Consider the following 15,584-nt stretch of genomic DNA (forward strand, 5'->3'; position numbering starts at 1 on the left):
GAACATTTTATATCTTTGTGAAAATGTTTCAAGAATTCCATTCAACCCCCTTTTGTAATTCTTGTTGCATTGTTAGGGACTAACAATTACCCTATTTGACATGACATTATCAATGGTACTATGCAGCAAATGCCTTACCTTTGCATCCTTGGCAATAGATGAGATATCTTCACCTCTGTATTGATTTTTCTCCTTTGGTATGGTCTTTGCTGGCTGATCTGCAACTACAACAGAGAGCTTGGTTGGCTTATGCGGTCCTTCATAAATTCTGTCAAGGTGTTCTGGATCTGTACCTTCCAGAAACATAGCCATCTTTACTTCCATATGGGATACTCAGAAGGTCTCAGCATGGGAACCCTGATAGCCTCATATCGACTATGGGTTTGAGTCTTTGGGGTTTCTTCAGTTTTGGCGGGCTTGGTTGGATTTTATGCTTCTTCAGACATGATTGTTTTGGATCTTTACTATATGTGTTGTTAGGTCAAAATATGTTTGTAGAAGGGGGGTTGAATACAAACTATACCGTTTAATCGAATTTAATACGGAATAAAAAGTGAAACAAAATTCAAGTTAAATAAAAAATATTATTAAACTTGAAAGGTGTTACAACAACGGTAACGTTTACAAGGGATTAATATTAAATAAATTATCACAAATCTAGAATAAATTCGACATGAACTTTTTCTATTTTTGCAATAAAAAGATCAAACGCTAGAAGCAATTTGAGATTAAGTTCTAGGGATTTTGATCCGCTAGATAGTTACACAAGAACAAGAGAATGATTTCTAGTGGTTTGGATTTAACTTTAGTTACTAGAAATTAATGATCTTGAATGCAGTTGAGAGATGAAATATTTTGTTGCTGTTGCTTTTCTTTTGTTCTTGAAGTGGTTGAAGTCTGTTGAATTTTTTTAATCAATGTCTTGAATGTATGCTGCTTCGTTTCTTTTATAATTCAATCAACAGAATCCACTTGAACTGGCAAGATAATCGGTATGACAATTGCTTGAACTGGCATGACAATTGGCATGACAAATGGCATGATAATCTGTTGAACTAGCAAGACAATCGTATGACAATTGCTTGAACTAGCAAGACAATCGGCATGACAATTTGTTGAACTAGCAAGACAATTTCATAGCCGGTAGAACTTTCGGTATGACAATCCATTTGAACTAGCATGACTTTCGGTATGATAATTGATTGTCATACCAGTTCAATTGATTGTCATACTGAATTAATATTGAATATAAATTCAAAATCAATTCTAAAAATTCATAATATTAATTCAGAATTAATTAATAAATTAATTCAATTAATCAATAAATTAATCTTTGCAGATATAATTTATTTTCTTAATTAAATTATATGACTTAATTAATTAATAAAGAATTAATAATACTCTTGAACAGCAACCATTCTTCTGAAAATCTTCTGAAAATTATGAATCAATTTCACCACTTCAATGGTGACACTCGATGTACTATCTGGTTCATGAGTGACTAACTTCCGTGACGTTTCTTCATGACTTGACTTTGATAACTTGATTTTCTTCAGATTAAATCCCTGTAATTATCTGATACCCTGACAAGATCTCTGTCACTTGATTAAATCCACAATCTTGATTTATATCACTGAGGCTTGATCAATTTCTTGAACTTCTTCCAGTGAATTAATTTCTCAAGTCTGTAGATGAACATTGTTTCTGAATCCTTTGACAGATGTTACTTTGAGAGATCTCTTTGATGATATATCCACTATTTACTTGTTACATTCTTATTTGAGTTGAGTTAAATCCTCGAATAAACAAATAGGCTATGACATATGCCTTTCAATCTCCCCCTATTTGTTTGTTACACAATAACAACAAATAACTAGAGGATAACTCAACTAACAAATAAGAAAAAGATATAAACAAAAATGCAAAGTAAATAGCAGAAAAGTTCTGGATTATATTTAACATTTTCCAGATTCCAAATAGATGTTCCTCTAGACTAAACATATATTCAAGTAGTTTTATCTTCATTTGTACAACCACATTTCCTATTGAGAAACGCATATCTCTCTTGCTTCTCCCCCTATGAGAATCAACTGCTTAAAGGAGATCACCTTCGTTTACCACATCTCCCGTACAATAGGATCCGCAGATAAAAATCAATGGTACTCCCCTTTTGGAAAACAGCTTCTTCCCTTATGAAGAATAGTGATGAACCAAACAACTTCTTCTAATTACTAGGAAATCACCTTGTGTTTACCACCTCTCCCGTACAATAGGATCCGTAGTTACAAACAACAATGGTGTGGTGAAGTGTACATGTGCTTTACCTTTTTCTTCCTCCCTGCTATTTCTCCCCCTTAGTTGAGGAATCCTCCAAACTATTACTTAAGCTTTTATCTGCCCCTTAGAGAAGGAATGTATGCCGTTGTCTGAAGGAGTTCTCATATTCCACTTGGTTGGAAAAGAAATAACAAGTAGTTTCTCTTTCTTCCTCACTGTGAGTGTGTGATTCTGTTTAGTGTACCTCACATGTGTTTCACTCTTTTTTCCACTCGTGTTTACACTCATTCTCACAAGTGTATCACTCCTCTCATAGCTCCAAAATTCAGTTGTTCCTGCAAGGAAAATCACCTTAGCCATCCTTAAAGAGGTCACAGGCGGTGCAATGGGTGTTCGCAAATCCCCATCCTCGTTAAACTCGTCAGATGAATCTGAGTCATAATCTACAAGTTGCTAGTTTCCCTTTTAGGGTTCCAGATTTGAACTCTGGGAAGGTAAACAATGATCCAACGAATTTAGCATAAAGATCAAAGTTCCCTTCTAATGTCTGTGAAGACATTTCCTTGTGACTCATCAGGTAATATCTGAATCATTGTCAACAAGTTGTCGATCTGCGCCTATGTCAGATCCACTATCCGCGGATGCATCCAGGGGATTTAAGCCTGGGGAGGTAGACACTGACCACAGACATATGGCTATTGGATCAGTATTCTCTCCTAACACCTGTAAAGATAATTGGTCCATTAAAGAACCTTAAACAATCGAATATGACCTTAAAATGGTCGAAACTCTTGTTTCCGTCAACTCATCCTTTGTGTGTGTAACATTTCCTTGTGCATCAAGAATTGTTTATGTTTGAGGTGGTGACACTACATCGGATACCTTGGCCGACATGAAAATTTCAATAGACGCACCCTGTTGAGAGGATGAATCTAGTAATTGTTTTTGTGCCTTTTCAGCCATTACATCTTTTTGAGAAGATGTATGGGGGTTAGCAGTTGTCTCGGTTTAAATACTACTCATCTTTGTAGGAGACAGAGCTGCTGGGTTGACTTCAGAACCTTCCTTATGTGGTGCACTAAGGCACTATCTCCCTCACGCTCATTCATACTTCATTTTAGTGGTAAGAGAGTGTTGGTTGGTTTTGTTTCTGTGTTTGTCTTTACAGTCAGGGATAGAAGTTGTGGGTTTTCAACCTCATGACTGTCAATGAAAGAAAGCCATTGGAGACTGAACCTGTATCACAGAATATATGGCGATATAGAGATAAAATGTACTTAAAATCTATAATGAATGAAAATTATACATTTAATCTTTTGAGAGAAATGATGTACAATAGTGATTTCAAAATATTTTAATGACATAAGAAATCACTAATGTAGAAAGAAGTTTGTTCTCCTAAAACTGTTGGAGTGCACAAGTTTGTTTGTAGACCAACATATAACATTATCAATGATTACATTTCCAGCTTGCAAACAGCCATATCCCTTAGTTAAACCTTTGTTGTTATCTCCAAAGGTAACCACTGGGCCAGCTTTCTCAACCATATTTGATAGCAGGGCTCTATCTCCGGTCATATATCTTGACGATCCGCCATGATATAAATTTTTTTTTCTACAATCATGGCCAGGTTCAAATTTTTTATCACAATGAAAGAATAAACCCTTGAGTTTTCTTTCATTAATTTCGGCAAGTGTCAATCTTCTAGAGGTCTCGAGCGATTTAGAGTAAGTGACAGGCTTATCAGTAGGAAGCTTGGTAATTAAATTACTGGGATTAGTACCAGAAGGGTGAGAATACTTTCTAGCTCTGTACCTCTTGTCTAGGACAGTAAGGTAATGTTCCTGACCTCGAGCTCTGTCTCTGGCCTCTTGCAAGGTTTAGGGTTTCTGGTTGTACAAGTATTGAGAGATTTATTCCTTGAGACCACCGATAAAGTTATCAATGTAGTACGACTCTCTATGGAACCCTTCCTATAGCATCACATAATTTCTTAATTCATCGAACTGATTAATATAGTCATCCATACTACCTTTTTGAACCAGTTTATTGAATTGCCCTACAACATTTTCATAGCCTCCCTTATTAAATCTTTGACAGACCAGTTTGGAGAATTCAGGCCACAAGAGATTATATTTTTCTTCCTCAACCGTTCTGTACCAAATATCAGCGTCATTTTCTATATGGTGGGCGGCACAAAGAACCCTAGACCTCAAATCAATTGAAGGCATAAGCTGAAAGTATTTTTCACATTTTGTAATCCTCGAGGATCTTTACCGTTAAACTTAGGAAAGTCAAACTTGGGTATTTTTAAACCCTGGTTCGTATGAAAGTTTCTCTGATTTGTATTATCATGAGGTACCCATTGAGGAATGAAAGGTTGTTGGGTAATAGTTGGTTGGGTGAAAGGGATATGAAAGGTGGGTGGTGTGTTTTAAAACTGATGGTTGTAAGGATAGAGTGGTAGAGCAAATGGGTTCAAGGTAGATTGGTAAAACTGAGGTATTGGTGGAGGGTTTTGAGTAGAAGGTAGGGTATTGAACATAAATGTTCCATTTTGAAATTGAGGAAGGATAGTTGTGTTTCTGAACTCAGGCACCGATGTTGGGTCTATAGGTCTAAAGCTTGGATCCATAGTATGTGAGGTAGGTGTGTGTGAGATGGGTGGTGGGTGTCAATACGTAAAACATCAGAAGCAATAGTGAATGTAGTAGGAGTACGGGAAGAAAATGGCACAACTTTGTGTTGGCTGTGAGGTCTGTTTGAGCTTTCACCTTCAAGAAGTTGTTTATAAGATTGAAGCTTTATCACGCCATGATATCAACTAGGCTTTTCTTGATGTCCCTGTTTTCTAAGGTGAATTGTTCCTTAATCTGTTGCAACTGCTCGAATGTAGAGCTCTGCGATTCCTCCACCTGATTTAGTTTAGCCTCAATGAAAGAAAAAGTTTGGTCGTGGCAATGAATAGAATTTATCAGCCATGAGAAAGGTGTCCAAGAAACTACTGGCTCTGATTACTAATTGTTATCAATGGAGTAATTATATGAACAGGAAACAAATCTAAGCTAAATTTTTTTTGGGGTTTTCATTGAAGAGAAAAGATAATATAGATGTAAGAAGATAAAATGTTTCAGCCTGCCTCCAGACAATTAAGGGTGGCAACATATATAACAAACTAGTACAATAACTGACACGTGACATCCCACAACTGGGTCTGGACCAAACCATTACATAAGCAGACAAAAGGTGACTTGACTGAAACGACATCTTTAACTAATGACTAAACGACCCCGTTTAAATAGAAGACAATTCCCGCCTTAATTGTTTTTCTTCAATAATTACTAGTCGATCATAACAGTAACGGAAGGGATGGAGAAGAAGTTCACGTGAATCTAAGTCATAGTATTTTTTAATAAAAGAGGCACATAGAACGATGCATGTAAAGCAGTACAACAAGAGAAGTACATGAAGTACAAGCACTGCATGTGCCATAATTATATCCAAACAGACTCAATTTAAGTTTAATACATAATGTGTGACCAAGCATACCTATAACATATATAAATATTTTTAAAAATAATATAAAAACATAACCGATTTTATTCCGATTTTATATTCCGATAAATCCCCGAGGTAGCTCAACCGATTTAGCCCGATTAGCGATTTATGCAACACTGCATATAATCATCTTTTCATTTAAAATATTAATAAATATAATATACTAATATAATTGATCATATAATTATGTGCGTAAAATTATTCATTTTTTAGTTTTTCACTTTTTCTACATAAATTTGTGTGTATATATAGGTCATTAGTCAACCGAGGACCCTTTTATACCGAAAAACCGAAAACCGTGGAGATAGCTTCTATTATAAAATTTCATCACAAATTATAAAATTTTATTTTAAAAATTTTAAAATTCGATGGTAATTTAAAATAATATTTATATTTGAATATAGTAAAAAAATTAACAATTTGAAAAAAGATTAATTTTAAATTTAATTATGCAGCGAATTATTTTTTTTATAGTAACTAACCCTCAACCGCTACCATTCAGGTGCGTACCGGGTAAATCCTACGGACTCACACAATAGCATGCAAACCACGTGAACCAAGATAAACCGCATTTAAGCGAAATGCTCAGACTAAGGAGGCATAATCATAATCGAACCTGTGACCAAGAGGATAGTTATCCCCTCTTTAACCAACTGAGTCAACTCTTCCGGGCTACAGCGAATTAATTTTGAATAAGGTGATTTTAATTCTCATAGAGAACCACTTCAAACTTTTTATTAAATTTCAATAATTTTTTAAATAAAAAATTTTGCGTAACTTCACTTTTTAACTTCATAATTAAATTTTATAATTATATATGACGAAAAATAAAATATTTATATTTTTTATTTTTAAATAATGGTTCTTCATAGTTATAAGAGGGTTTTCATGAAATGCTACTCATATATGTAATATATTTAATTAATAATTACTGAATTTTCTACATAAACATAATATTTCGAACTACTAAACCACTCGAATCATCACAACTCATCCGGCCCTCAATTGTGTTGAATGTATCTGAATATTACATATCAAGTAAACTCTACTGAATATTGCACAAAACCTATATAATTGTAGAATATTAATAACTTATTCTAGAATAAATGATAATTGAACAGAATTGTGTTGTACCTATATTTGCACCACATAAGGTGTGAATTACCAGTTAATCAAAACAAGAGAGCTGAGACAATAGTAATGTAGCATGTAGCAACCACTGGACTAAATTATGGTGATAAAAATAGCGAAGATAGGAACCAAGAATAATTCACAAATATCATAAACCGGTTAACCAAATTCAACTTCTTATGTTCACAAGATATATGTTAAGTTTACAACCTACTTTTTCCGTCATGAATCATAGCAGATTCTGCATTAAAGCTAGACGAACAGCATACAAGTTTGAAGTAACATACAGAAAAGAAGACTCTGGGTAATTCTCAACAGGCTTTGACTATCTATTCATCTGTGCCATCAGCATTAGCTCCTTTCAGATGCAAGTGCTTTTCTCTTTTTTGGAAGTCCGTTAATCCTTTTCCACTTCCAATTACACCAACCTTTCCAAAAGGATCCTCCGGAGATTTAAAAATGCTCTCACGTTTGCGACCGGAGAAGAAACCAATCTGGCAGGATAATTGCGAGATTAGTACAATCAGAGGGTCAAAGTAACATCATTATATCAGAGTACAAGTACTTGGTATAATTTTAATGGCATAATCGTAATTATTTGATCAAATCCTGTGACTACAAACATACTCCCTACGTAATCTGTGTGTGTGCAAGTGAGAGAGTGAAAGTACACGCACGCTCATACTAAGTATTCGCCTAGTACAAGAGGAAAATTCAAAAATTACACGAGCCCATAATGATGGAGCAAAAAAATGACAGACTTGTGGACTTCTGATTTTAAACTTCCAAGGACAAATTACATATACACTTAAATAGGTAGTGAAATGCTGCAGACTTTCACAAGTATGTGTGGCTTCACTGGTACTAGTCAAGATAAATAGATCAAACTTATATTAATACAAATGAGATTGTTTCTACTTCAGTAAAGGTCAACGAATAAATCTGCTTATCGACAAGCAATCCTAGTCCCAAAAGGATCCTATATAAATTCCCAAATGCCACATGACAATCCTTTGATTTGTTGGACCCATATGAATGCAGGGAGGGCTCTACATTTAATAGTACATGAACCAATGAGATGCTTCAGGTAAAAATCTGGGAAACAATATGAGATCTTTTTTGGGGTCTAGCATTTCCGATTAGCAATGTGTAGCATTTTTGGTTAACAATATGTTGGAGTGGTTCACTCCGTGGTTGAAAATTATATGATTCAAATGAGGTAAGGTCACCCCCTACCACCTAAAGGTTTTGGGGAAATTGTTATAAACAGTTATTATTGGTTATTGGTATCACAAATAGTGGGTTATGCACATACAATATTTTTAATTTTTTAATTATCAAAGTATGTGATGAGTTTTACCTACACTTTAGTGCATCCAATGTCATTATTAGTGAATTTTACAGGTGTAGAGTTTTTAGTTACAAAAGCTGTATTTGAACGTAGTGTGTGTGTGTGTGTGTTAGTGTGTGTGTGTTAGTGTGTGTGTGTGTGTGTGTGTGTTAATCTATTCTTACCTCCTTGATGGTTACCAATTAAATTGGTACGAGATAAATTTAACACTTGTTATCTACTAGATTCCCATCCATAATGTATTAAACAATTACTTTATAACCTAAACAAGTATTAGTGTCCAAAAATATACTGTTGAAGCTAAGTTGACAAGCTATTATGCGAAGTTTTGTCATCACTTATTTTTCATGACCAGAACTTCATATGTACAAATTTGGCTTTAAAACAAACCTTCTTAGCTCGGCCTTTGGTAGTTTGAAATTGTTGCCATGCATTCTGCCTCTTATTCTGTGTCATCTCAAGTTGCTCCTTCCGCATCTTAGACTTGAAAGCATGTATCTTCTTACGTTTGGCGGCTTTCTATTGACAATAAAACACCTTATCAGTAAAGTATAAAGTAACAATATATTGGAGTTTCATTCAGAGTAAACATGCAAAGCCTAAAACTATGTTTCTGTAGTATCTGGTTTATTAAAAAACCTAGCAGTTGTTACAATCCAAATAGAAGTCCATAGCCAATGATTTCAGTTTTAGAATTCCGCAATACAATTGCAACCAAGAATTAATAGCTGTTCAACAAAACTCAGTACAGACAGAATGTAAAAGCATAGAGAAAAACAACATATAACCAGGTAAAGGTAAAGAAAGGGACATCTTAGCAACTCCAAATGTCAAGGTCAAGTACGAAAACAAGCATACCACATCTTCAGAATCCTCGGGCTCAATACGAAGCTTTGCTGGTAAACTGCGGGACTGGTAGTCTGTATCAGCAGAAGCAGCCTGCGCAATTTTCCGCTTAAGAGCAAGTTTTGTAGCCTCAGCTTCCTTCTCAGCTTCTAAAATAGTATCCACAGCCCCTTCTTGCAATGGCCTAACATTTGCTGGATCCACCTTAAGGAAAATATTCATCAGTGCACCACCATCTAAGTAACTTTTACAGATATACATAAAAAACTAAAATCTTTGCACATGCAGAATACAATTATACGGACATTTGGTGCATGACGATAAATATTACAGAATAACATAGGATGTAAGCATGTAGAACAGGGTATATGATAACATAGTCGGATAGGATTTTGGATCACTTTTTAGATTTTAATCTGATAGGAGACAAATTATACAAACAGAAAATAAAATGAAATATGAAATAAATCAACGTTGATTACTAATGTAATATCATCCCACTGGATAAGAGTCGTGTCCAACTTACACACAAGAAACAATCCATAAAATTATCTACATTACAAGTACATACTGAATACTAACACAAATAATATTGATATTAAAATATTTATATAAATTAGTAAAATCTAGTTCAAGACAACTCACAAGTACAATAAAATTTTATTTAGTATATAATAGTGTACATATAAATTCAAGCCTTTTACGTTTGGCATCATGAAATATTTACACAGCTCTACAAAATATATATAAACTCTAAACAAGTTGATCACAAATTAATAAATGAGCCATATCATATACAGCTCTGAAATCAAGTCTAGAATTTATATCTACTGGATAAAATATTTATTTGTCCCATCTTTATACCGCTACAATAAACATGCTTTTTTACTTGAAGAGACGTTAACAATTATGTTATGGTGAACACTGACAAGGATTTTTTGAAAAAATTTACCTTAAAACTACAAATTCCGGAGTAAGTGAATTAATTCAGGCTTCAGCTCATGTGCTCTTTTCGCAAAAAATTCTTAAGATTTTTCAAGTGCAACATGGTTTATGTGTAGTCCTTTACGCAGAAAGGCTACATTTACAGAAGAGCATTCTGAAGAAGCAATTCATTAACATAACCAAGCAAGTGACGATTACTTTACAGATAGACAGTTCTTACAGACAAATGCACTGCTAGTATACTTTACAGATAGACACAGTTCTTACTTCTTACAGACAAACGCACTGCAAATACTTAAAGATTACTACAAACAATAGCATGTTTTCCAGTGTTGCAGTTACTACGAGAAACTTTTCAATTCAAACATGTTCTATGGACATACCTCTTCCTTGTTGCCCCATCCCTCGTATGACACCAGATACCCGTTTGGTGTAAATGCATCAATTGTCGCATCATACCTGAACAATCAACTTAATCAAACACAGAAAAGAAAATAAAAAACACTAACACTGCTTTTAAATGAGAAATTTCTTGAAAGAGAGAGAAAATGTTTACCACTCCCCATCTTCGCTATAAACCGCTTGAACTTTAGTGCCAATAGGAAGTCTGTCAGATTGATCAGACATGAGACCCGAATCCTAATTGATAAACAAATATTCAAGGTAAGAATATAAAACACAACTAGTCAACTACTAACAAAGGTAAGAACAGAAAACACAACTAGTCAACTACTACCCTACATAAAAAATAACCAAAAAGAGACCGAGGAAGTCCAGTTTCTTAAGGAGTCGAAAACATGTTGGCTAAACTTGAAATTCATTTCAAACTTTTTATTTGTACTGCTGGCCACTTTCAAAATTGAATCATGGTAACCAGTCTCTATTTTATTATCTTCTTATTTGTTCCCTAAAAGTAACAGAAGAAAAAAAACATACCTAGCAAATAGGCAAAAAATATTTTCGCCATTTAGAAAAAAACTGCAAATGAACCTCTTTCGAGAACTGTTTAATTGTATAAAAAATTCAAATATATTAAACATTTTAACGATTCTAGAAACTTTTTTAAATTAAAAAATTAAAATCCATTAAAAACTGTGTACACCTGATTCTCGGTGGCAATCCATCCATTCCCATGATGAAACTTCACTTTTATGTTAAACTTAATATTCAACCTACTGTAGAAAAATTCTTCCGACATACATAGAGGTAAAAGCTGCATTTTTGCATTTTTGTTAGGAAAAGGTTTACCGGATAATGTGGAGGGACTCCTTCAGGATGGTGCGAACTATGAGATATACCAGAACCTGTCCCAGCAATCAATTCTGATTTCTCATTTTGCTTTGCAGATTCCAAGAGTTCTTCTGTCAAAGCAATCACCTGTATTTCTAAACAATTAGCCAAGATGACAATATATTTCACAAGTTTACAGGTTGAAAAGCTAAATGATGTGGATGTCGAACTTAGAAACTTAGTGTGAACATTTGACATTGAAGACACAATGGGAGACTGGCCTTCACAACATTTAGCAAACCTGCACAAGAATCAGGATACAAGTGATGTGCATCATGATTAATGTTCATGTTTTATTTTTCTACAGATTCTTCAGACATTTATACTTATCATTATTCTACTTTTTACCATAACAACTCACCTTATAATCCAAAAGGCTCATCAACAAAGAAAAGCCTTAACTTTACTGGAGATTTGCTAATTGCCTCGAGAAACATTATTGGCAGCAAAGTACAAAGGGATACATATATAGAGAGAGAAAGAGAGAGATCACGCTGAACTATAGATGATTATAAACAACCTATAAACACTTCTAGAACATAAGACTTCTGTACTTGATCACGATGTTTTTACACAAAATTTAAAAAGTATGTACACAAATTTATTTTGTTATTTCTAGAAAAATTAATTGTAAGAAAGTGATAAAAGAGCAAACTTCTGGTGAGGAACACTTCAGCACACTGTTAAAACAAGAGTACAGTGAACCAAAAAATAAACAAAACATTACAAAAAAAATTAGAAGACTACTCTCCGACATTATTAAACAAAACATTATAAAAAAATCTAAAAGACTAATCTTTTACATTTTTGATAACCTGAAGATATAAAGAAAACATGTAGTTTACGCGAATGATATAGTAAACTAATAAAATATAGGACTGAGATGAATAAAGTCACCTCTGCAAGCTCTTTTTCCATGTCTTCATATTCAGAGTTCCCAGGATCATCATCCAAGAGACTCTTGACCTAAACCAGTCAAACAAATAAAAATTTGGTAAAGAACATATATAATGACCTGTAGTTCCTTAAGAAATACAAAACATTAACAGAAGGAGTTGAACAGTACATGCAAAAAATCCATTAGATAACACATTATCAACCATCAGTATTGAAATTCGTCACAGTATTTAAAAAAATTAAATACGTTACGAAGGCCATGTTTGTTTATGAGATTATAATCTCCGGCATAATTATTATGGTGTTCTACTCAAGACGCCAAATCTGGCATATGGCTTACAAAAACTGTAAGCTTACAAAAATCACGAGGCATCAGGCTCGCCTTTGATTAATGCACTGAGGCACTATAATACCTATTGGGAGGGAGCATATATAATTCCCAAAATGAACAAGAAAATGACAAAATCTTATTAACTGGATCCCAACAAATTAATATGTGATAAAAACATTTCAAATTATATATAGTAAGAAAGATTATAATCCTTCTAGAAAAACATAGCCGTAAGATATGTGTTTTGTGAAGTGATTACACAAATTAGCAATGACAAGTTTAAATGTGTTGAACAGTCCATGTGTTATTCCGACTACTTAATTTACCTCGAGTACATTGTGATAATTCACTCGATTATGTACATGGACATACCAACTACTATTAAAGAAAAGATGACACAGAGAAGGCTGTATTGGTTTGCAAGAATTATAAACTTCATTATTCATGATTTGTACTTGACTACTCGTTTTAATCCTTGAAATAAACTCATGAACAAGTTTTGGTCACTTTATAATTCATTTCACTAAATCGCATGACACTACCTTTACAAATTACAATGTATAGCAATTTCATTGAAAACAGTGATAAAGATGATTGAAATCATGATTGTCACGGCGCTCGAGTAGTCGCGACTAGTCGACGACTAGTCGAGTAGTCGAGATTGAGAAGTCGACTGAACTTGTCAACTGGAGAAAAATGGATATTTCGAGCGACTAGTCGACTGACTGGTCGACCGGGCGACTAGTCGGGTCGACTAGTCGTTCCGGGTCCTTGACTGGTTTATTTTAAAGACCCAAACCCGTTTAAAACCCAGTGAAACTCAGTTCAAATCCAGTTTAACAGATAATTCAGCCCTAACAGATACTTTTCTGAGCTTTTACACTTTCCAGTTCTTCAACCCTAATTCACAGTAAGCTCCTACTTCTTCCTCTTTCATATGTATAGATAAAGTTACATACATATACATATATGTATAATATGCTATAATTTTACAACTATACATATATTATATGTAGGTAAATACACACAAATTTGTACGTATATATACATATATGTATTATGTATATATGTAATTGTAAGCTTTTCATCACTTGTTTATCAGGAAGACTAAGTTTTATCCTTTAGTAATAATAAATAACAAAGTTGTAACTTGTAAATTATAACAAGTCCTCATTTTTGGATATAAAATACAAGGACCTGAAATACAATATTTTGGTAGATGTTAGAAACTTGTAATTTAGAAACCTAAATTATATAATATATAAAAAATATTTAATTATAATTATATATTTTTTGGTCGACTAGTCCACGACTAGTCCACGACTAGTCGACTAACCGGAGGTCCATCGACTTGCCTCGACTTAATGCCGTGACAACCATGATTGAAATTAGTCCATAGGATAATTAATGCAGAGCAAGGAATTAAAATGTTGATTTTTAATTATTTTATGTTGTTACTTGAGGGGAGTTCACTGTAAATTATAAAGTATTATGTTAAATAGTTTAATATGAATATTCTAGACTACAGTAGAGTATATAAAAAAGGATTTGTTTCGTCTACTACAAGAATTTTACTCAGTAAGTTTTAGGGATTTTCTCAGGGAAAATGAGAACATGAAGAAATAATAAAAGGGAATAATAGTAGAGATGATAGAAAGAGATTGGCAAATAAAGTACATACGTAAACATTAGAACTTCTACTGCTTCGATTAAATGACACAAAGCTTCTATTTAGGAAAAGCTATAGAATTTACTGTCCGTATTACTTAAGGACAGTGCTATATAACTCACTGCTAGAGCAGAAGTAGATTCCTTATACTGTACTGTTGTATAAAAAATATATGAACAAAATGTACCATATACTCAATTTTTTCAATTGTACTTTTATTTTCACATTTGACCTCAATATCAAACGAAGTCCATCGCTAACCAAACAATCTCGATCCTCAAATATACTAAAAATTACGAACTCATACAGACGCTTCATCATCGTAATTTTCAATATTTCAAACACTAATAATTATTCATTCACCCAATTCCCAATCAAATAAATCCAAAAATACGCGATAATAACAACATTACGAAAACATCACGAATCGAAAAACAATCAAAAATTGAATCTTCAAAACATACATGAATAGAATTGAATTGAATAGAGAATATACCTGTTGAAGCTGTTGTTTGTAATTAGAGAGATTGGAGAAGAGTTCTTGTACACTCACTTCATCGCCGTCTCCTTCCATGATATTCTCTACGATTTTATGAAATTAAACAACAATTCACGTCACAGATTGATTCACTCGAATTTAATAACAATTTTGCATCAATTTGAGTGATTAATTTGTTTCGAAACCCTAGCGAGACGCGAAAGAGAGAGGGGGGTTTTGGTTTTAACGGATTACGGAGGTCGGTGAGCGAGAATATGTATATGAAATTTATTTAACCCATACTTTTAATTATTTTTTATTTTTATTTGATAATTTAAATTTTAAAATTTATTTTGTCTATTAGCATATTCTCAAAATAATATTTATATTTTTAAAAATATAATAATTTTAATGTCATAATAATTTTACATGTACTGGATATTCTTATTGTATTTTGATTTTTAAGATACATGTATAGAAGAAGGGTATTTTTTTTATCAAAATAACTACTTTTTGGTGATGAATTATCCAAAAAATCTAAAGTCATGAATGTTTTATTCAAAATACTTACTAAAATAATTACTGAATATATTAAGAAAATACAAATTCAATTTTTCAAAAAATTATACAAAACACGCATTAACCAAACGCATATTCAATTTTGCCTTTTCTTGAATGCACATTTCTTCAATGTGCACCTGTTGAAAAAGAAAAATATCAATATACGTGTTATGTGTAATTTTTTTAAAATGTAAATACGCATGTCCATAATACGTATATAACGGATATTTTAGGCATTATTTCACGCTTT

The 15,584-nt window shown here is 33.3% G+C and overlaps 1 protein-coding gene across 1 annotated transcript; it reads right to left on the reverse strand.

Annotated features, from left to right (window-relative positions):
• Window positions 1-7,088: 7,088 nt before the first annotated feature.
• LOC141667803 (uncharacterized) lies at window positions 7,089-15,041 on the reverse strand. The gene is made up of 8 exons (XM_074474426.1): window positions 14,792-15,041; window positions 12,296-12,364; window positions 11,357-11,485; window positions 10,665-10,747; window positions 10,492-10,567; window positions 9,176-9,367; window positions 8,708-8,836; window positions 7,089-7,460 (listed from the first exon to the last, which is right to left on the reverse strand). Exons 1-8 carry the CDS (start codon window positions 14,867-14,869, stop codon window positions 7,296-7,298), a joined length of 921 nt encoding a protein of 306 aa, XP_074330527.1. The 5' UTR covers window positions 14,870-15,041; the 3' UTR covers window positions 7,089-7,295.
• Between the last annotated feature and the right edge of the window lie 543 nt (window positions 15,042-15,584).

Source organism: Apium graveolens, chromosome 6 (genome assembly GCF_009905375.1).
Source record: "Apium graveolens cultivar Ventura chromosome 6, ASM990537v1, whole genome shotgun sequence".
Taxonomy (NCBI): Eukaryota; Viridiplantae; Streptophyta; class Magnoliopsida; order Apiales; family Apiaceae; genus Apium; species Apium graveolens.